Source organism: Lepeophtheirus salmonis, chromosome 4, assembly GCF_016086655.4.
Source record: "Lepeophtheirus salmonis chromosome 4, UVic_Lsal_1.4, whole genome shotgun sequence".
NCBI classification, from domain to species: Eukaryota; Metazoa; Arthropoda; class Copepoda; order Siphonostomatoida; family Caligidae; genus Lepeophtheirus; species Lepeophtheirus salmonis.
In genome coordinates, this window is record NC_052134.2 from 13,185,062 (window position 1) to 13,207,985 (window position 22,924).

Consider the following 22,924-nt stretch of genomic DNA (forward strand, 5'->3'; position numbering starts at 1 on the left):
ATAGTAGACATTCAAATATTTTTCAAAATATGATTTTATTATGTTTGGTGAGTCCTTCAGTCCTATGGTTCTAGCTACACTCTTAGTTTATTTACTCCTGGCTAGGGTAGTGGAACATAAAAACAAAGAAAATGATGAATTATTGCTAGAACGGATAATACTTAAATATTAAATGTTCCAGCCACACACATCATACTATAAACTACAGGTAGCTTGTTTCTTTGAAAGAGGTAAGGAGGTAGAGAAGGAAATAAGGAGATACTGGTACTAATGTCTCCTATGCAGGCTTGAAGATTGAACGGAAAAACAAACAGTGTTCACTCTTTCTGTTCATTTTTTGAACGATGAACGAAAATAAAATATGAACAGCGTTCATTTGGACGTTCATTTTCTTATTGTTCATAAGATGGTACTTTTTGATTATTTTTTCCGAAGATTACTACATCTTTTTTTCATAATTATGGGTATAATTATAATTATTATCTTTAATGGTAGCTAAAGTATAGTTTATTTTGTTTGTTTTTTTCAATCCGTTGATTCATTTAATTACAACATTCACTGGAAAATAAGTCCTCACAAGATAGCCTTTAAGATCACAAATAAAATGTAATGGATCACATAAAAGGTATAATGGACGTTAATATAATTATTTATCTAATATCTTGTTAAGTTTTTATTCAAACTGTTCATGCGAAATACATAAATTTTAATTCAAGATTAGCACTTTCAATCTTTTTTACTGCACAATATGTAAGTACTTTGTATTAATTTTAAATCTCTCATTTTTTTTTTCAATATCTATCATTAATTGTCTGGAGAGCGTGGGAAAATATTCATGTACTCGAATTTCATATTATACAATTCAATTTCAGATATTTAGAAATATCGACTTTTGCACTATATTATAATCTGTAATTTCTGAAAATTTCATACAATTCTATAGATGTGTAAGAAAGTTGTGTTTTTTTATTCAAATATCATCTTTATTAGATCACAAATTTTGGTTTAGGAAATTTGAGTATATGAATATCTTCCCAGGCTGTCCAGACAATGAATGATAGATATTGAAAAAAAAGAGAGGTTAAAAATTAAGACAAAGTACTTTCATTTTGTAAAGTAATAAAGATTAAAGGTACTAATGTCAGGTTGAAATTGATGTACGGCTCATTAACAGATTAAATAAAAACTTTATAAAATACAAAATAAATGAAAGTTTTTAAGTCCATTATATCTTTAATTTGATCCATTACCCCTCATTTTTAATTTTGAAGGCTATCTGGAGATGACTTATTTTCCAGCAAATGTTGCAATTAAACGAAGAAATGGAAAGAAAATTTTTTTAAACCGGCTGAAATATTAAAAATTTATCTACATTAAATATCATGAATTTGATTTCCCCCCCTTTTAAGTAATGAAAATCCCAAAAACATTTCAATACTTCCGTGCACGCCTCCTGCAAGTTTTTTCTCTCCGTTAATGGGCATTTTGTAACATATTTACTTTATTTGCTCTATTTTCGGGGAAGGTATTATACATAATTTACACTTACATATAGATTTTCATCGTGAACTCAAATTCAAGGTAATTAATCTACTGAAACTCCAATACACTTTGAAATCATACCGTAACATATTTGGGAAAATGTCCACCAATAATTATTTAATAAACTTATAGAGAGACATATTTTTTTTAATGCCAGGTAGGATACACAGATCGATGAATGGGCCTTGCAAGCCGTGGAGGATTTATTATTGCAATATTAAATTCAAAACATTTGTTTTAAACTATAATTCGCAGTTACGAGTCTTTGAGTACATAATTCTAGTAAGTGATGAGCAAGTTAACTTATCTTTTTAACTACTTAAGTTAATGTTAATTATTTTTTTATAACTAGTTGAATTTGAGTTATTCTCGATTTCTATGAAAATTAACTAGTTTAGTTAAAATTAATTTCGAGTTTATTTTTTTAAACGGGTTAAGTTAAATTTAATTAACTTTAGATTAATTAAAGTTAAATTATGTCACCTAACATTGATTAAGTTAAAATTAATTTCTATATTAAAAAATAACTATTTGATTTAGTACATTTAGAGATTTATCAAGGCTTTATGATAAATATTATTCGGTCGGTCTCTCTGGCTGAAATTATCTCCACTTCCAATTGAACGATCAAGAAAAAAATATAGATTCAAGTTTCTACTAAAATGGAAGTCAAAGACAGCTAAAATTTTAGATTTTTGAGTTTTTATCTAATTTTAAACTATATGTAAAATTATAAAAAAATCGTAGATAATATAAAAACAACATTTTCTACGACACTGAGAAAATATCCTTTTTATCGATTTGATGTGGAATGATCCAGTTGAAAAGTTGAATTAAACAAACTAAATCATTGGTGAACTAACAGTTACTCCCTGATAGTTTTTTAGTGTTTAAACTTAGAATAACAAAATGAATTTAACTTTAACTAATTAACTTAATCAATTTGAGTTAAAATTAATATAATTTAAAAAATTTAACAAGTTAAAAGTTAATTTTGATATATAAAAAATGAACTAGTTAAGTTAAAAGTTAATTAACTTAACTTATCTAAGTTAAGTTAAGTTAATTTGCATTAACTTTCCCAACTCTGATTTTAGTCGATTTTATAGCTTTATCTTCGAGTTAGTTAGATTTAGTTACTCATTTGTGGGCCTTAGGTAAAGCCAGTTGAAAAATCGAAACAAAAAAAAAGGCGAATGGATGACGTTTGACGGTTTTCACCACTCTTGCTTCATGTATTTAAATTTATTTTTCATCTATATGGTATTGTGATCCGCCATGCAATCGAACAGGGCTAACCCGAATCAATTTGGCTCCATATTCAAAATATCATATGTATAATCAATATTATACTGTTACACAAAGCTGAATATAGTAATTGCCTTAGACATTTATTCTTAGCAAATAAAGATATCTCTAATAATACAATTAAAACAGGTAACATCTATAGCGAATGCAAAATAAGAAATTGCACTATGTACAAAAAGAAAACTGTAGACAAGTGATACAAAATAAAAATATTACAACTGCACGAATATATGTATAGTGTATACACTAACTGGTCGGAGTAGTGCATTCAGCTTTTATCCTCTCACCCCCCTTTTCCACCCCAAATTCTTTCATTAATGTCTCTAACAATAAATAAAAATAAAAATAAAATCCACTTGTCAATTAAAGCAATTAAAAACTAATCAGAGGCCTCTCCATAACAAAAAATCCAGCAAATAAAAAAATGAAACCTAACAAGGCCTGACAATTAAAGAACGATCAGACCCTAGTTTTACGGGTGCAACTTGGTCTATCTTTAATGTTGGAAAAAATTGAGCTCGGCCCGAAAGTCGGGTTAGGTTTGGGGTCACTTTTCCGTTTCTTCCCACCTGTTATGGCACCCCTGAATGAATGGCACACTTAGTATTTGCTTATAGTCTCTATGCCACGGGTAAACCTTTCCAGTAAATAAGGTAACTCAGAAAAAATATGTCGGTTCATTTTTTTTTTTTCGGAGTGATGTTGTTGAAAATAAATTGGAGGTTGCCTTGAATAAAAAAAAAACTGCCTCTATTTTGAGGATATTAAAAGAAACAAAAAAAATTGAGGAAATTGAGAATATAATTTTATGATCCTTGGGATTGCCTATTTTTCTTTTAATAAGCTAATCTCTGGGGCTCATTTTTATGTATTACGAAACAAAAGGGTTTATATATTAATGAGTATTTTTTTAGGTTGAACTTTTTATACTAGTTGAATAAATAAAAACGGAAAAATGAATGGAAAAAAAGGAAAAAATGAACGGCGAACGGAAAGTTTTTACAAAATGAGCGAATGAACAGAAAAAGAGTGAACGGGTACAAGCCTACTCCTATGTTGATCTTGAGTCCAACAAAAACTTACAATTATGACTCTGCAAGAAATCCTTGGAATATAATGTAAAAATGTAGAAAGGGAAGAAAAAATCCTCAGGAATTATATAATAAAGACAACAGCTCAGGATAAGAAAATTTACTCTTCAGCTTACAATTCCAAAAGAAAATGGGAGAGCTAAAAAATATACCAGATTTTCATCACAAGACAAGGATCTTAATTCTATGTGTCTCGCTTCCGTCCTCGCCTCGTGCTTTTTCCCTTTACAAAATTGTCAACTCTAATTATAATAATCACCCTGTAATACGATTCAAAAGGAAAAGGATTTGAGTGAATAGCCAATGGGTACTAAGTAGATAGAAATTATATTATTACAGCATACATATCACATTCTATGAATTAATACATATTTGAGTCAGTGGGTTTCTTAATATAAAAGTTATACCTAATTATACGTCAATTCTCTATTTAATCAAACGGTAGGTATATAAAATCATTAATTTTAAAATAATGGCAAAATAGTGTAAACTGCTTAAACGTACATATATGATCACAAGACGCAAATCCTATAAGATAATATTTACAACTTGATTATATTTATTTGTTATTTATAAAAGACTACTTTATAATGCTGAATTACTTCCGTAAAATCTCAACTTCCATCTTTTCAAACTTGCCACTCCATTCCCCCTATTGATCACTTTTAAAGTCCATTCATCCAAATCCTTGTTGGTTATATTTTCTCCCCAAAAATGCACTGACATCATTGGCCAATTGTTAAAAGATGCAAATCCTACGCGTTCGTCGTCAAATGGTCTGAAGTTTAAAAGTCTAGAAGTGGTTCCACTTGGTGATGTCAATGAGACGGACAAATCTCCTCTCCGAGATGTGCTGTCAAGGTCTATAAATAGATGAATGTGCTCAAGAGACTTTATTTCTTCTGAACACAAGGAGGCATTTGTCTTTGATTCTATTTCGGAGTCTTGCTCACCGACGAGTCCATTTTCATAAATAACTTCTGATGAATGGCAGATCATTTGTTCGGGAATATTTGTCCAATTTGCAGCTAATTTGACCATGGCATCAGCATCCATTAGTCCAAAACCATAAGAGTGAGAAAATTCTCTCCCAGCACCATTAACACTCCAATCATCACTCTTCAAATATGAACCAGCACTTCCTCTGGCTGTGAGAACGACAATATGTTGAACGTCCCTCCAAGTCATATTTGGATTTGCTTCTAATGTTAACGCTATTAGAGCAGCAGCCATAGGAGAGGACGCAGATGTACCTGTATGAGATTTTGTACATGATCCATGAAGATCAGTCGTGACGATTTTTTTTTCTCTAAGTCGTCTATTGGATGCTCCCGATGAATATGTTGTAGCTAAAGAGGAGGCACATGACTCAGAGTACCATGGAATGAATCCATTTTCTGAGGTGGAGCTAACACTTAGAGTAAAAATTGAGGTGGAATAACCATCACAGTTGCAGTCATCACTTTTCTATCAAAATAAAAACTATTATAAAAAAATAATACTCCAAAAAGTTAGACTCTGCCGTACCTTTCCACCGTTCCCAGACGCCCAAACAAAAATAGATCCTTTTCCCTTCCGTCCAAATTTAATTCCATCCTCAAGAGCTTGCTTAGCCAATACTCCGGGTCCGTCTACAGTGGCTCCATTGTCATCTGGACCCCAAGAGGCCGAATAAATATCGATATAATCTCTGTTGTAACTTAGAGCTTGAGCTTCAAGAGAATCAAAAATACGCCCATCAAGTATTCTAATTCCACCAACCTTTGCATTAAAAGCAATCCCAACTGAGCAGTAAGAATTGTTTGCTGCCGCAGCAATTTGGCCTGCACATCGAGTTCCGTGTTTATTTGAATTAATGATGTCGTATCTGAAAAATGCAGGAAAATATTGCTTTATATACTAAATGTATTAATTACAATTAAACCAATTTCAATGATTTGGTTTGAAAATGACAAACCTAGGATAGGGATCTCCATCTCTATCATTAAGATCCGCACTGGCATTTTCATCGTAATTGTCAATGAGATCTGGATGATCCCATTCCACTCCATCATCAAGAATAGTCACCACAACCCCTTTACCGCTATAGCCTCCTTCCCAAGCCTCTTCAACATTCATGTCTAAATGATCTCCACCACGATTTAAATACCACATCTCGGGCCAAAATCTATCATTCCACTTACTTTTGTAAGCAGATAGATTTCTTTCGACTACTTCAACGGGTCTAGGAGGTTCTTCAACAAAAAGACTTTGAGGATTACCTGATCGAATGGGAATTAGTCCAAAAAAATCACGATATACATCCTGAAACGGAAAACTTGGTTCATCAACAACTGGATGACAAAGGAGGGATGATGGATTACAGTCTCCCCATTGTCCATTCACTACTTCTCCCTTTGGCGTCACCTCTGTGGCACACCATTCTTTTCCATTCACAGAGTGGTCATTGGTGCATTTGCTATAGAGTTTACCTTTATAGACAAAAGGGAAAACACATCGTCGACTTTGCTTAGTTTCAGTTTCATAGGTGTTCATTGAGCAAATGGACTTTTTATGTCCAGGCTGAATAGGTGGACGGACATCATTGAATATATTTCGATTTATTGCTAAAATATGTGTTAATGTTTAAATCATTAAATACTTTCAAAAAGATATATCAATAAATTATGTATAATACTCTTAATAGTCCAGGTAATTAGTTCTGTGGATGAACCATACTGTTTGAGACACAATTTGAATGTTAGTGCAGGGTGGCCTTATTTTGATTTTCAAAAAGGAGGGTAGATATCTGGGTAGGTTTTAAATGGGTTAATATTTCGGAATTGATGCATTTAAGTAAACTTTTTGTAAATCTTTATTTTCATTTTATTTTTAGAGTAGATAATTTGGACCTTGTTTTTTATTACATTTTTTCTGATTTTGTTCCTCCTTATTTTAAATTTTACGTTGTAAGCAAGGCTCGACGGCTGTTACAATTAGTGACTAGCCCAGAGAATTAGCCAAATATTTGTTTTTACTAACTATGTTAAAAATTTGAAAACAAATGAAAAAGTATAATTTACACTTAAAGCCGCGCTATTTTTAATTAAAGTTAATGAATAAAACCACAAATATCAATATTAAAAGTACTTCATATCTAAAAAAGAATAAATATTACGATATTATCTGATCAGTGGTTCCCAAAGTGGGGTCGCGAGATCTTTTCCAAAAATGAAGAATATATTTTTTATTGACATTACTTTGAGTTGCATCAAAACTTAAATAATGATGAATGTACATATTTTTTACAAGTCACTTAAGGACCATTTTAAAAAGTATTTCCTAGAAGATAGTCCTCCACTAAAAAATACTTGTATTAGACCCCTTTACATAATAATCTGTCGTCTGATATGGAAAGTGGGAAAGTCTGAACTTTCATTTGAACAAACACTAAAAACAGACTTGGATTTTAAAAAAAACTAGACGAATTCTGTGATGATTAACAGCTTTAGATTTAGTTATACCTACTGGCTCAACTTATTATTGTGAGAAAGTCAATCTATATTACAAATAAATATAGATTGTGGCTTAACGTGGAGGATGATCTTCGAGTGGCGGTTTCCAAAATTAAACATAGAAACTTGCTTTCCTCGATACACAGTGCACACCCTTTAAATTAAGACTTTGACTCGTTTATAAACCTATTTGCAAATCCACAGTCTGTAATATTATTTGTTTGAGAGTCTCAATTTTGACTTTATTTAACACAAAAGACGAATTGACAGTATAGAAATGATTACAAGTTGTATGCATATCGCTGATTTTATATTTACAATAGGTATGAGATTATTTCTTCGTTGTATTTCTTATGTCTTTCAATATAATATGTAGAATTAAAATCTTTATATTTGATCTATATAGTCAAATAACGTATATTATTTGCCTCTGAGTTGAACTTATAGGATTGGTATGGCCTTTAAGTCGTTTAATTACATAAAATGAACTCCAAATTTTATATTCATCTCTCAATCAGAGATATAGGGGTTGCACATTGTCTAGCCACATATTTTAAGGGTCGAACTCAATAAAATTTGGGAACCATTGATCTAGAACATCATGAGTATCATAGGCTAAAAAATAATTTAAGAAAAATATTTATGCAGATTTTCAATGTTTAAACTAGTTTGAATACAGAGATGTTTAAACTCCCCATCGGCACTAAGGAAGGGATTTGTGTAATAAAAAAACTATTTATAATGATTAGAAGAGAAAAACGGTTGATGCGTGTTTTCTCTTTCTTCTCTTTTTGTTTAGTCATTATTGGAGGTGTTCAAATCTCCCTCTAAAAGAAGAATTCTGGCCAATCTTTGGTGTAAATTGATTTAAATATGCATAATGAAATAATTATTATTAATGAATTGAAATATAATTAGTATATTTTCCCTGCACTAATGCTAATTTAAATGTAGAAGGCTCTCTTCTTTATTATAGCAGTAATTCCTTTTCTCCCTTTAAAATCATATGATACGCAAAAATCTTTAAAATATGGCATTACGTTGCACAACGCGCTAGATGGAGGTCTAACATGGCAGTCAAATCCTGGTTTTAAGTCGATTTTTTTACATCCACTTCTTATCCCACATAAAACAGGACTTTTTATGAATTTATAAAAAGTCCAAGGACAGGTTGGAGAAAGAGGACAAATCCGGGGGGAAATAGAACGGTGGGTCCACCCATGTTTGTATTACGAACTAATATCAGGGGCATCCGCAGAGGGTGGGCTGGAAGGGCTATATCCCTCCCCCAAATTTTTGTAATTTTTTGTGAACAGCTGTGGATTATTAAATTTTTTGAAAAAAAAGTATGTAGGATATAATACTAAGTACGCCCCTGAATATTGTATTCTATTTGGATATACGATACATAGATTATGAATTTTATAAAGAGTCTTGAAATGAAAAACCGTGGAATCGCCAAACCAGGACTAAATATTTCCTGATCATACATAATATATTGAATATTCCCAAAAGGGTATTACGTTGAATAATAAATACTCACGGAAATGAGTAGTAATCTGTCTTTTAACACGGGTGAGCTCAATTTGTTTCTCGGACCAAGGAGAGGATTTCATAAGCTCCTCAAAGAGGTTTTCTTCTCTTTTGTGCCTTCTTCTGTGAACTCTTTCAAAGTGATAGATATTGGAATTCGGTAAAACCTCACCTAAATTTCTAACACCTAAGAAATACATAGTACAAAATTATTCCAAGATATACTTGCCTCATTAAAATAGTAAAGAAAATAAATCGTGCGGAAGGAGGGCGCCAAGTGAGTGAAATCCTCATAAAAAGAGAAACTTAAAGAATAAAAATAAAAGTAATGTTGATTATGTAAGAATTAACCCAATTTTCTTTCTTCACGAGTCTACCGGATAATATCATGCTTTTGTTTTTAATCATAATATGAAACATATTATAGACTCCAAGAATATGACCTTTAAATCCCGTTGTTTGTCATATATATATATTTTTATATAAAGGCATTCAAGAAGAAAATGGTTTAATCATTGATTTTTATCTTGCCTTATGAAGATTTTCAAGGTTACCTTCATCATAAGCATTTTGTTGTTATTTGTTTGTTTGCCTTTTTTCCCTTCTACTGAAGTGAATCAAACATGACTAATATGGATTTCCAGTATTGTGTTGATCCTTATTTAGGACATAAGACTGCAGCCCCGTTCTGTTTAGTCCTGCATATCAGGTTCGGTATTTGATGACGTCTTCATTGTTTGATCAGTTCTAGTACTGGCAGTCCGAAGGATTGGTCCTAAGACAGGACTGGACCAAATAAATAGGTCTGACACAGTACAATAGATTACCACAATTATATTTGCAAATTTAATTGACCTTAAATGATATTTAAAATTATTTAGGCAACGTAGAGACATTGTATTGTGACATTCAACCACAAAAACTTTATAACAAGGGCTACGAATCGTAACAACCACACCCTATTATACTTGGTTATACATCTCCAGTAATGTTTTGATATATATATAAATTACAGGTTGGTCCTAATAAATTGGAAAAATATTTAAAGGCTTATAAAGAACAAACTAGATGAGATAAAACCATACTTTTTATTATTATTTGAATGCTACATTGAATGACATTCAATTATTTATAATGAAATCTGTCTCTCTTCATAACCTCAGCGATACAGCCACAGAAGCTTCAGCAGGCCTGGGCAGCCTTGCACGGATGCAGCTCTGTCATTATACTGGTTCTGCTCTTTTAATTTATATTCCCTGGATGGATGGAGTAGCCCAAGAAAGAAATTACACCTTCCAAAAAGACCTAAACTATTGTTGGTTTTCGGTATGGAAATCCTAGACCGGTCTCAAATAATAATTCGGTTTAGATCGGTCCAAAGGAAAAGTTCGGTCCCAAAAAAAATCGGTCTAGACCGATTTTACAGATAAATTGTTTGTACCATGACATCATATACTTTTTTAAGTACAATGACGAGATACAAAGTTTAAACAGAGAAAGCTTGGATCAATTTTGATCCTACCGTCTGATATATGTATACAATATTGGTTCTAGAACTTATAGTGTCCTTTTGAGATTTTCTGAAAAAAATGAATGACAGTTAAAATATTAAAATTGAAAGAAATCGGTCCATAAATTGAGACCAAAAAAAAATCGGTCCACGGTCTGAGACTGAAATCTGTCTAGAAATAGTCACTTAAGACCGAACCAAAAAAAAAACAATCAGTGCTTTCAATAATAATAAAAATTCTGGTTCTACCTCATTTAGTTTGTTCGTTATAAGCCTTTAAAGATTTCCAATTTATCTGGACAGCCTTGTATATTATATTATCACGTTGGTAGTTTGCCAATTCTTCCTACAATATGGAATTATATAGTTGTTGGAAGTAATGTTTCAGCCCTTATTTAGGAGTGAAGACTGCAATTCTGTCAAGTTCAGTCCTGCATATCAGTCCTAAAACTTATAAAGTTCGGTCCTTGATGACGTCAATAAACTGTATTTTTCTTTTTTAATCAGTTCTAGTACTGCTAGTTCGAAGGACCAACAGTCTTAAGGACCGGTCCCAAGGACTGAAAAGGATGGTCCTAAGAATCGACTGGAGTGGACCAAATAAGTAAGGATTGACACAACACTAGCTGTTGGGGATTGACTACAAGAAGTGACGTACCTAGCCCCTTTACTTTTAAATAATTAATTATATAAGGTGTTGATAATTTTGTGGATATCCCCCGCCAAATAATGCAATCTAGAACGTCCCTGACCACAAAACATCAACAGCGAATTCCAATGCAACCAAAGAATGTTCAAATCACTGATAAGATGGAAAGAATTAGAAAAATCGACTGTTGACATTGGAATACAGTGTCAATTTTTGTATGAGTTAGAGGGGATGTTACTCGCTTGCATCATTTGTGGGAGTTTATCCCCAAAAATTGTCAGCACCGATATATCATTACTTAAATAAATAGGTTTATTTTTTTATATGTATGTTTTAGAAATTTTTAGGGATACTTAAGCCCCCTCCCAAAAAAGGGCTAACGACACCACTTTTAGTTAGGTAAGGTAGGTAGGTATTCTTACATAGATATATTGAGTACAAGTTCAAAATTTATGTCTAATACAACTCTGTGCATTTGAACTTTATAATATGCAACAGAATACTTATATTTTGGGCTATTTTTATCAAAATAGCCCAAAATTACAGCATTCATATATTGATCCTCCATGCAATATTCAATTACACCAAGTATTGTGAATCTTTCATCTGATTTTTTGGTTGCAACTCGTATAATCAAATTGTACGAGTTGCTACCAAAAAATCAGATGAAAGATTCACAATACTTGGTGTAATTGAATATTGCATGGAGGATCAATATATGAATGCTGTAATTTTGGGCTATTTTGATAAAAATAGCCCAAAATATAAGTATTCTGTTGCATATTATAAAGTTCAAATGCACAGAGTTGTATTAGACATAAATACATAATTACCGTGGAACTTTTATAGAAAAAAAAATGAAATAATGATATCTATAAGTAGTTGGTAATTAAAATTACCCATATTGTACTTAAATAATGAATTTTAAGATGGAGAAATTGTAACTTGTACAATTTACGTATAAAAGTTGTAACTTGTACACAACAAATATATAAATTGCGTTACAAAATATGATGATCTCAATGTATCTATATAGGATTGAGAAAAAAAAGAAACTCCCTTTACGAATATAGAACTTTAATTAACATTGCATTGAATTGATAAAACATTATTTGCTTCATCCACTCTGTACCTCGTGCAAAAAAAAAATGAGTAATCAACACCCGGCAATGAGGAAAACCCATTTTTATTGATATATATATTTATAGGTATATATAATACCAAATACCGGGAGGTCCATTGAAATCTGAACACATACTAATTCAATAATTAATTAAGGTTGAATGGTTGAAATTAAATCATATTTCGATCTATTTAAGCATAAACAATTAGTTACAAAACTAGACAAACCTGACCTCGCTTGCTTACATACAAGTCGAGAAAATGACACTTCAACGTGATCGAAAAAATTCCATTCGCGCACTTCGTACAGGATCCAGGACCACCGTCTACGTCGATAGCAAGTTCGAAACGTTGGAGTGTAATAAAGATTCTTTCAAAATGGCCAAACTGAATACGAAGGAGTTAAAGAAAACAGCCCAGGCCAATCATCTCAATTACTTTACCGCCCATATATAAAATCTCGCAGTTTCATAGTAGGCTGTACAGAGAACTATCAAAAAAGTGGGTGGAAAGGCTTTGTGAGGGTAGAGAGGCCACGCCAGCAATGAAAAAAGCACATCTCCTCCGTTGTAAGACTCTCTTGAGTTCTTTATAAATTTTTGACCCCCTACAGTCCTAATGCCACCCCCTCGACAGACGCCTTTTGGGTGTCTGTCGAGAGTAAGGGAGGCAGTATCAGTCATTCAAATACCAAGGCCCTCAAAGCCACTGTCAGCCAGAACTAAAACGCCATGACAGAGGACTACATCCTCTGCGGGTGCCAGGCTTTCTATCGCCGCCTGGAAGCCATCATTGCCGCTAAGGCAACATGATGAAGAGAGCTCAGACACTCATCTATTCATAATATTAGTTTTATTATAATTATATTTTTAATTAATAAATTATATCTTGTTTAAGTTTATAATTCAAAGTGTTCAGATTTTAAAGGACCACTCGGTAACACAAAAAGAAGAGAGATGAAACCTTGAAAAGACCTTACCATGTTCCTTAGCAACTTGATTCGCCACTTCTAAGCCTCCATGGACTTTTATGGCCCAATCTTCCGTTGAAGAACTTACAACTGAGAAGGATATGATAATTTGGAGCACTAAAATTGACCTTTTCATATCGTTTTTGCTCTGCTATTTTTTGTATAGAATCTTTTTAATCCTTAAAATACAACAATAACACTGGATTCATCAACACTTTAATCACTTTATACGAAATCTGTGATTATTTTTTTCGTAGAAAAAAATAACAATTTAATCAAAACGTACACAAAATAAAAATCTATTCAAAATAACCAAAAAAGCATTGATATCCCCCTTGCTTGCCATAATACTTATACTTGTATTATGTGAGAAACAAAAAAAAATCCCATCGACGCTCCCTTAATATTTTGGTAGATCCGTATTTATTTATGTAATTCCATGTTGTTGTTTTTTGAGCGCGCTCTACATGTTAATAATAATATATATACATATACACTTTAAATTATATTAGAGTATACCTGATATGTCTGTATCATGAAATATCAAAGGTAATGTTTGTCGTATCATCATCGTCGTTGTCTTTAATCCATGGGTTGGAGATCACACAATAACTGTTAACATATTATTATTTGTGTGTCAAAAACCCGTGGATGGCTCTCACAGATTCAAATCCTCCCTTTTATACCTATACATATGTATAGGTTGAGAGATTATTTGAAGTAAAAATATTCTTCTGCATGGGATTTACAGCTACTTATCTACAATGGGGTGTAAATTTGATATTTACACAGATATATTAGTCATATGCCTTTACAGAATGTCAAATACAACATTTTTAACCCTAAAGCTATAGTATGACCTTAATATTTGTATTTCGCAACCTTTCTCCAAAAAGAGACATATGAAAAAAGGCCCAAAATAAATTTGTAGCAGTTAGGCAATTATTTATTATTCAATAATAATATTTGGGAAGTGTTCACTGAATAACAAAGGCTAATTTTAATTCAACCAATCAACGTTCAAAAACTCCCTATGAGAAAAAAAGGAGCAGCATTGATAGAAGGCAACAAAATACAGTATACATTTTTGTTTTTGGGAGATAGAGCCCTGATAAAGCAAGTGGCGAACTATGAACACGTGATCAGATTTTGTACCATTTAAAAAAAAAAATCCAAAATTTTTTTTTTTTTTGAAAAACAATGTCAAATACTTAATTTAAAAAAAAAAAATTCATATATTTAATTTTTCGAAAAAAAAATTTCAAATATTTAATTTTTCGAAAAAAAAAAATTCTAATGCACAATTTGATACCTAAAACATTTTCAAAAATTCACATATATCAAAAAAAAATTAAAAAATTCGCAGCTAATCACAAAAAAATGCGTTTTTTTAGGAAAAATTTCCAAAATCCACTGGTATTCACCAAAAAATATTTTTTGGGATAAAAATTTCCAAAATCTACAGCTTTTCACAAAAAAAAAATGTACTTTTTGGAAAAAAATTTCAAAAATTAAATTTATAATAAAGATTTTCTTGCAAAAATTCCTCATTTGCAGGGGGGGGGGATTTTTTTTTTTTTTTATAACTTAGAAAAGTAATAAATGGTTAAATACCAGTAATAAATCATTATAATAAATAAGAATCGGAATCGTAAATTAAAAATTAATTCCAGAAAAAACTCCGATTCTCCTATTCTGATTACTCGTCCTATCACTAATACTTATAGGCTGTTACCAAAAGGACAGGAGTACAATTTCTTGTTGATCCCACGTCGCATAATATGTATATATATTGCCTGTCTTGCAAGATCACGTGATCAGTTTTTGTACAATGTAGTGATCTATTTTTTGTCCATTAAAGGCTTTGAATATTACTCTATAACTGGCTATACAGACTCTATCAATTCCCCCATTTATTTGAATTAACAAGTAAAATTTGGTTTAAAAATAGGATATGAGGGTGCTGTTTACTTATATTAGTTTGTAAACAAAGTACGGAGAGTTGCACAGTCTTGCGGCAAAATAATACAACTCCCAGGATAATAATATTATTTAATATACAGGGTTGTTCTGGTAAATCCGTACCGTCTTTATTTGCATCATGATGAATAAGTGAAGCAAGTAGAGGTTGGATATTTTGTTTACTACAAGTTATAATAATACTAAAAAAAATCATTCATTATGTCCGCCATCACCCATTATTTGTTGTTCGACACGAGGCCTAAAGGATTAGCAGGCTTTGACCACCTCCGTCGGAGAGACTCTATCCTAGTACTTGATGATGGTAGCATTCAAAGAGTGGTTGCTGTTGTGTGAATTGGAAGATACCTTCCTCTCTAACTCCGCCTAAAGGAAGTAATTCATGTGATTCATATCGGGGGAGTTAGGGGGGCAGGTCTGAGCGTCCCAAATGGGATTTTCCCTTCTTTCAACAGGTTTTGGATCTTGTAGGCCTTGTCAGAGGGGACTGAGTCTTGCTGAACATGGTACTCGAAACCATTGACCTCAGCTTTCATCTAAGGTATCACTTGGTCAGGCAGGAGCTTACAGTACCTGTCGTCACCCACCTTCTCGTTTGGCTCCAAGAAGACGGGAACATGACACTGTCGTTGCTCACAACACGGTTTAAATGGCGTGGGGGACATTAGCTCTCTCTTTCTGTGGCTCACCATCTGTTGTTATGGATGTTGTGGGATCTGTAGACAGTCCATAGTTTCTCATGCGAATAAAAGATTATTCGATTACTATGAGACTTCAAATTGATCATCAATTTCTTTCTGTGGGCAGCCTGAGTGGCCTTCATTTTGTCTGTAAGGGTACCTACGTCTTTTGTCATGGCGGTATGAATTCATCCTCAGGTCAGTGTTTATGGTCCTAGAGACTGTTGCACGGCTTACTTTGTGTTTTTGACAAGAACATTAATCGAAGTCCCAGGAGATGGCTCATAAATACGTTTTAGGCCTCCGAGGAATATGGGAGTACGTTTTTTATCACTGAAGGAATTGTGGGCTGTACTTTTATATTCCCCCTCCTCCTTTCAGCGGGAGTAGACGTTGTAGACTGTGCTCTTTGGATACACGGGCATCTTCTTGATGTACATAGGGTTGTGTACAGAGCAAGCCAATTCGATGACGATGATCCTCCGGCTCTCTCCATCGTAAATACTTGCTATGAATTAGAACTTGCCCAACCAACTGAAAGCTAATGCTCAACCACTCACTTTAAAATTGAAATGACTGAATATAATGTGTTTTTTTTATTGTTCAGAACATAGTTAAAGATCGTCCAGATTTACTTGAACGACCCACTAGAATATAATTGTATATCTCTGTATTCAGCATCTTTTTAAAACTAGTTTTAGTCTGTTACACCACCTTGCGTATAATATATTAAATATTTTTAGTTTTCTCATGCCCTATGAAAGTAAACGATAAAGTAACGTAAATTTATGTGGCATCATACAAAAAGATATGAAACAGATAATAATATTTATAAAAGGGGAATCGGAAAAGTTTCCGACCTAACAAAGATACAAGACATTTTTTCTTTTATTTTTCAACATAGTCACCTTGTACACACTTCTCCTAGCAATGCTCCCATCTATGTAATCAATCCATACAGTACTCGGTGTTTTTATCGGCAAAATAATTGTGCATAAGGCACTTTTGATTTATGGCTCCATTACTCCATGTTGGATTGACATCCACGCGTCAAATTTTAACACAACAAACATTTTTATGACTGCTATTATTTGAATCTATTTGAAGGTTACACTTTCAACAACAAATATTTATTTACAGGACGATAATTTATTTTGTCCATTTTCACAAAAACCCTCACATCAACTCACACAAACGACTTTTATCTAACATCTGCATGTTCAAAATGGCTGAAACATTGGCGAGTAACTGTGAACAGATGCTGGATAGATGTGACTAGCTTTTATTTACGATTGCTGCCATCTTCACGTTGAGGTAGAAAACTTTTCTTAGCACCCTCGCATATCAAGCTCAAGCTAACTCACGTGTTCTGCCAAATGGTTTATAGAATTTCTTGACCCTATAACGGATCCTAAGTTAATGCATGGTCAAAATTATCTGATTTTTTTAGATATTACAATCACCTCCGCAACGAAATTGAACGGAGATTATGTTTCTGCCTCTTTTGGTTTGTTTGTTCGTCAGCAAGAATACGACAAAATTTACAAATCTATTTTGATCAAACATTGTAAGAAGATTATTTATGGTCACCGAAAGAAGCCGATAAATTTTGAAAGGTCAAGGTAACACAAAAAGTAGAAAAATGCATAATCTAGCATCACTTTGGAAGAAATATAAATACATACTGAGTGCCAATTCTAGTTTTATTTATTTTAAAAAGGATCAACACAAACGGTTCTTTGGAAAGCGACTCCCCCTTACGATTGTGGAACACCCATGGAAATTATGTCCAAGAATCATGGAAGAAACTTTTTTCCGAATTTTACGGGACCCTGTGTCTATGGAATGGGAGGTTCTAACAAAAAATCAGCTAACAATATATGATTTTGATGTTCATTCTGTTTTTTTTGTTTTCGTTTGTTACTTTTCCCATTATTAGACTTGCCAAGCTACACAATATGCCCGTTCCTTGGCATTTGAAAATGAATTTTTCTAACTCCAAAGAGGACTCCATGTTGTCAAGGGGGGATGGATGGATTAGAGAATTGAATCTATCTAGTAATTACATGTATGGGCTTATATCATCGACTTCTCGAATAGATGGAAGAAAGTTTACAGCTCAATTTCAAATAGCTACCGGAATTTCTTTTTCAGCAGTCTATGGTAGTCCATGGTACAGATTGTGGTAAATTATTCAATACTCTCAGACACACTTTTTTAAAACTTCCACAATTACATATTCTGAGATCATTTATTAGTTTAGACTTGAGGACAATAGCTCTAATATAATTACGGCAATAATGTGTTCGGTGTGTCATAAAAAAATTAAGAAAGTACTCCTAAAGTTAGGTCAATAAGGAATGCTTTATTAAATGTACGAGCTACTTAGCAAGGAATATAACTGTAGAGAGAACCTGTGGTTGAGTAGGATATTCGTACTATTTTAATTTTGGCTGTGGCAAGACATGGAACATTCGAATTGAAGATCCTTGGACGATTGAGGGTGAATGGGACTGGGCCTCAGATATCATTCATAAAATGCATCAAGACATATTCAACATTTTTAGAAAGAACAAAAAACAAAAAAAAACAGCTAGTTTAAGAGAAAATTGGCTCTTAATGTTTGTATTGTATTGATTTTTGATGCTAATGTAAATTAGATTGGATATATGAATATTTTATATTTGAAATTTAGTGAAAAAATTTAAAAAAAAACAGGGCTTGGATGCAAAATGTGGATAGATGACTGTTTTTAGAAAAATGTCAATAATTTTATTTTTTGAAATTTTTTTTAAGCAAAACTTTGAGACACGACTTTGGTGAACATGTTCATTCTATATGGCTGCCCTAAGCAGCAATCACAAACCTCCACACGGCGGCGAAAAATCTTGCTAGCATTGATGATTAACTTCTCGGAAAAGTTGTTCCACTCCTTCATAATGGCGGCCTTCAGGGAGTCCACGCTCGGGTGATATATCCTGTGAGTCTCCTTCCCCAAAGTGCCCCACACAGCAACGTCCAACCGGTTCTTATCTAGTGAAGATGATGGCCACATGTCCTTGGGCCAAAAATTAGCCATGTCATTTGCACAGAGTTCCTGGTATTTGGCTAATGTGTGTTAGGGTACACCAACTTCGGTCCACACATATTTGTCCTCTTATAAGGTGGCCTTCAGCCATGGCAATATGGTGAACCTCAGCACCTTGTAGTAGGCCTCCTGACCGATTTTCTCCCCAGCCTTAAAAAAGAAACGAGGCATCTTCTTGCTGTCGGACGCCTAGACCCCCAGGACCATTGTTTGGGCCGGATGTTTTGTACGGAACACCCACCTTGACCTCCTCTGGTGATCTTCTAAGCCAACGGTTGTAAACCTGGTCCACGATGAAAATCTTTTCGTCAGATAAAATTGTTACTGTGAATCCATTTGCCTTGATCCACACACGAACTTTCTTGCACCTCTGCAGTCTCCTTTCCTTCAGACTTTTCGTCAACAGGTGGCGTGGGGTCCTTGTGTAACAGGACAACCCCAAGTCCTCCTTCACAGCCTTCCTGATTGTCGTCAGAGAGGCAATTCATGAATTTTGTGGGGTCCTCCGTGATCTTCTTGTTCGGGTGCCCCAGAAACTCAGAACCCCTTTTCAAGTTGTGTCCCCCACTTCCTTCTTTCCTTGAGATGTATTTTCTATCCTTTTTTATCTTTACCATCTTAAAAATGAGGCTCCTAGAGCACTTCACAATGTCCATAATCTCTGCCACCTCAATTTGACATCCAGAAGGTCTGAGATCCTCTGCCTTTTTGCTTCTTGCTCACTCATGATGAAAGATTTGAGAAATGTTTATTAATATTTACTTATGCAAAAAGGACAGGAGATTTGGAATATGCCGGAAAAAATTACAAAGACTCTCTATTTTAATTACATAAATTGCGTTTATTAACAGGCCACGTTTTGTTTCCGCACCCCATAATGTTTAATTATATTTTTGTAAATGCATCTTCATCAGAAAATTTTAGATAATTCTAACTTTTATACATTATTTGCTGTCTAAATAATTTTTTTTTTTAAAAAGGTCAAAATCAAAATTTTTGAGTCTATGATTAGAAATTATTATAATTATTTTTTTATTAAAAGTAAGTGTTTGACTGTTTTTCATTATTTTCCTCAGCGTTGATGAAGTTCCCAGAGAGAAGGAAGTTACAATGCGATTGACCGCATCAATTCTTTCAGATGGAAATGGACAAGGCTTTAAGCGATGCAATTGCACAAACTCCAAAAAAATAAGTTCATCTACAAAAAAAAAAAGGAACACCTCTGTAATAGCAAATAACACAAAATGCTGCAAATAATCTATTTGGTTAATGTGTCTATGTTAAGGATAAATTATGTAAAAATATTTAGGTAAAAAATTAAGTATTATTATGTATGTTGAAAAAGAAGATTTTTTGAAGATATTGCATTTTATGTCGAAAAATATTTTTTAACAACTTTTTTTTTCCTTGTCTATTTTGAAGAAACTAACAAAATTTATATGAAATATTCAAGCGTGTAGTTCGAATATTATTCTATAGGATCAGCAATTCTAATTAAAATTTTTATTTGATCATCACTCGTTGCTGTTGTCATTTTTATATGCTTACATGTTATCACGTTCTTTCAAATTACTCACTTATTTGGATTCCATTTTAGTATTAAAAAACTGCTGAATCCTTGGCTTGCAGAGGAGCCACATGACGGCAATTAACCACCACAAAAGTGTTACATATCTTCACAGAGATATCTAACTATAATGACAAAAAAAGTTCAAGATCTTGAGTTGTACGAATAACGAGGGTCCTTGATGCTCAGGATTGCGGTGGCGATGGGTAAGGATCCACCTTTTGGACAAGCAGTTAACTTGTACAACCCATGGGCTGGGGTGTATTATAGGATATTAAAAGGGGTTCTTAATGCTCAGGGAAGCGGTAGCTGTGGGTAGTTATCCGCCTTTCTGGACCAGAGGTTCACTTGCACAAACTGTGGGCCGGGATGTATCATAGCATATTAGAAGAAGTCCTTGATACTCAGGATTTTGATCCCCTTGTTGACAAGTGGTTCACTTGTGTAACCCGAAGGCTGTGTTGTATTACAAAATATATTATAAAGGTTTTAATCCCCCTTAGGGAAAAGCTGTCCACCTCCACAACCTGTTGGCTGAGGTATATTTTGCTAATAAAATGGTGTATCTTGTGACAATTTCTTATCATACAATAGTTTGATTGTCTGAATACTATATATATTTCAATGAAAATACACTAGCTAATCAAATTGCTTGCAAATAAATTGTATCAACATCAAATCATAAAATCCTTAATGATTAAATTGCTTGCAATGAACTGTTTAATAATCAAAGTACCCACAATCATTTTAGTGAAAATGTAAATGAACTTAAACTGTGCACTTTATTTTGAATTTTATAGATTGGCCGGGTATTTGCATGTTGCCCACTCTAACGGACATTCTGCAAAATACTCGATTTATTACATTGGCCGTAACATTATACATACATGTCTACTAAAACAAAAAGACACTAAAATTTAATCAAAGGCATAAAACAATACAAAAATTCATATATCACGCAAAAATAAAAACAAAAATTTGAAGGAAAAAAAATACTGAATGGTAGAGTTTGTTTATAAAATGACTATATTTTTTAAAACACGAAGATGAAGTTTAACAGCGGATAAGACACCTGATAATTCATAGTCCGAGGAAGCACGTTTTGCATACTAGATATTATAATATGATTTGTAATAGCTGGATTAATAATCTTCTCCATTTTTCCAGGGTAAAAGGATAAAAAAAGTACTTTCTTCACGTTATAAAAAACAAAATGTTCCTTTAAAAGTTTGTCGATGCCAATACTTCTAGGACATAGAGTACCACATTCAATGAGAAAATCATTGCTTGTCTCGTCTTTGGTCTGACAAAAGCCACATTTGCATTTATCTCCCTAAAAAAATTTGCCCTTACTTTTAGAGTACCGCAAAGTATTCTATATTTAAGCCATTTTTATGATGAAGATACTAAGGAATTTCTTATAACGCTTATGTTCTTTCTTACATGGCAATTTGTTGCCCTTCTCTCCCGGTATTTATGTAAAGGGTCCAATGTCGGAGTTTCAATAGCCTTACGTTTTGGCAATGCAGGTCTTGGAACTGGTACATAACTCCCTAAAGTTAATTTATAAAGTTAGAAGGCCATATTGTGTAAATTAGCCGACCCCTAATTATTCTGGAGAATGGCGGTTATATTCTTATAGTGTTTTTCTTCTAAAAAATATAGGCTGGGGAAAAGTAATTTCGTATTTCCCACTTTATTTTAACTAAGTATATCTTTTTCATCATCGGTCACATCAGATGATACATAAAGGCATTTTCAAGGTGTGAGTGTATACTATAAGGACTTTTTGCCAGTATTGTGCATGACCGATTCAGTCATTTGCGGAAGGAAGATACAACAACCAAACTAGATTTTTGGGTGCCATACGACCTCACCTTTAAAAAATCTAATTAACCGAATTTCCTACTCCGAATCGCTTCTGAATCAATAGACAATCGATCCATTTCTGAAGCAGATCATGACTGGTGATGAAAATGGATAAGAGATTGTGATTCAAAGCCAACAAAGCGGCCCAGAATGTTGCCAAGTCAGAAGGTGTGGCTCTGTGTTTAGTGGGATTGTTTGAAATAATATACTATGAGCTGCTCCCCAATGGCCAAACGATCAATTTTCCCTCTACAGTTAACAAATCGAGTGTTTGAAGATCGCAATTGAACAGAAACGTTCAGCATTGGTGAATAGGAGAGGAGTCGTGTTTTATCATGACAAAGCTATGGCACATTCATCTTTGATCCGTAGCTCGGATGGGAAGTTCTTATGAATACACCCTAGAGTCTGAAGCTGGCAACAAGTGACCACCACCTGTTCCTTTCTATGACAACATGCCAGGGGTAAAAATGTTGCTTAAACAGAACCCTGTGAAAATTGGTTGTTCAATTTTTTTGCAA

At 33.3% G+C, this 22,924-nt stretch overlaps 1 protein-coding gene across 2 annotated transcripts; it reads right to left on the reverse strand.

Annotated features, from left to right (window-relative positions):
• Window positions 1-4,249: 4,249 nt before the first annotated feature.
• Window positions 4,250-13,663, reverse strand: LOC121116754 (furin-like protease kpc-1). Of its 2 annotated transcripts, none has more exons than XM_040711041.2 (5): window positions 13,229-13,663; window positions 8,979-9,155; window positions 5,899-6,547; window positions 5,469-5,808; window positions 4,250-5,408 (listed from the first exon to the last, which is right to left on the reverse strand). In XM_040711041.2, exons 1-5 carry the CDS (start codon window positions 13,353-13,355, stop codon window positions 4,527-4,529), a joined length of 2,175 nt encoding a protein of 724 aa, XP_040566975.1. In that variant the 5' UTR covers window positions 13,356-13,663; the 3' UTR covers window positions 4,250-4,526. The 2 variants fall into 2 exon arrangements, with proteins under 2 accessions (XP_040566975.1, XP_071743739.1); XM_071887638.1 differs by having other exon boundaries at window positions 8,979-9,273; window positions 13,229-13,585.
• Between the last annotated feature and the right edge of the window lie 9,261 nt (window positions 13,664-22,924).

Coding starts and splice junctions, on each gene's coding strand:
- LOC121116754 (XM_040711041.2), bottom strand. CDS start 13,355: ATGAAAAGGTCAATTTTAGTGCTCCAAATTATCATATCCTTCTCAGTT. Junction 5,809..5,898: donor GATGGAGATCCCTATCCTAG/GTTTGTCATTTT, acceptor TGCATTTTTCAG/ATACGACATCATTAATTCAA. Junction 5,409..5,468: donor CGTCTGGGAACGGTGGAAAG/GTACGGCAGAGT, acceptor TTATTTTGATAG/AAAAGTGATGACTGCAACTG.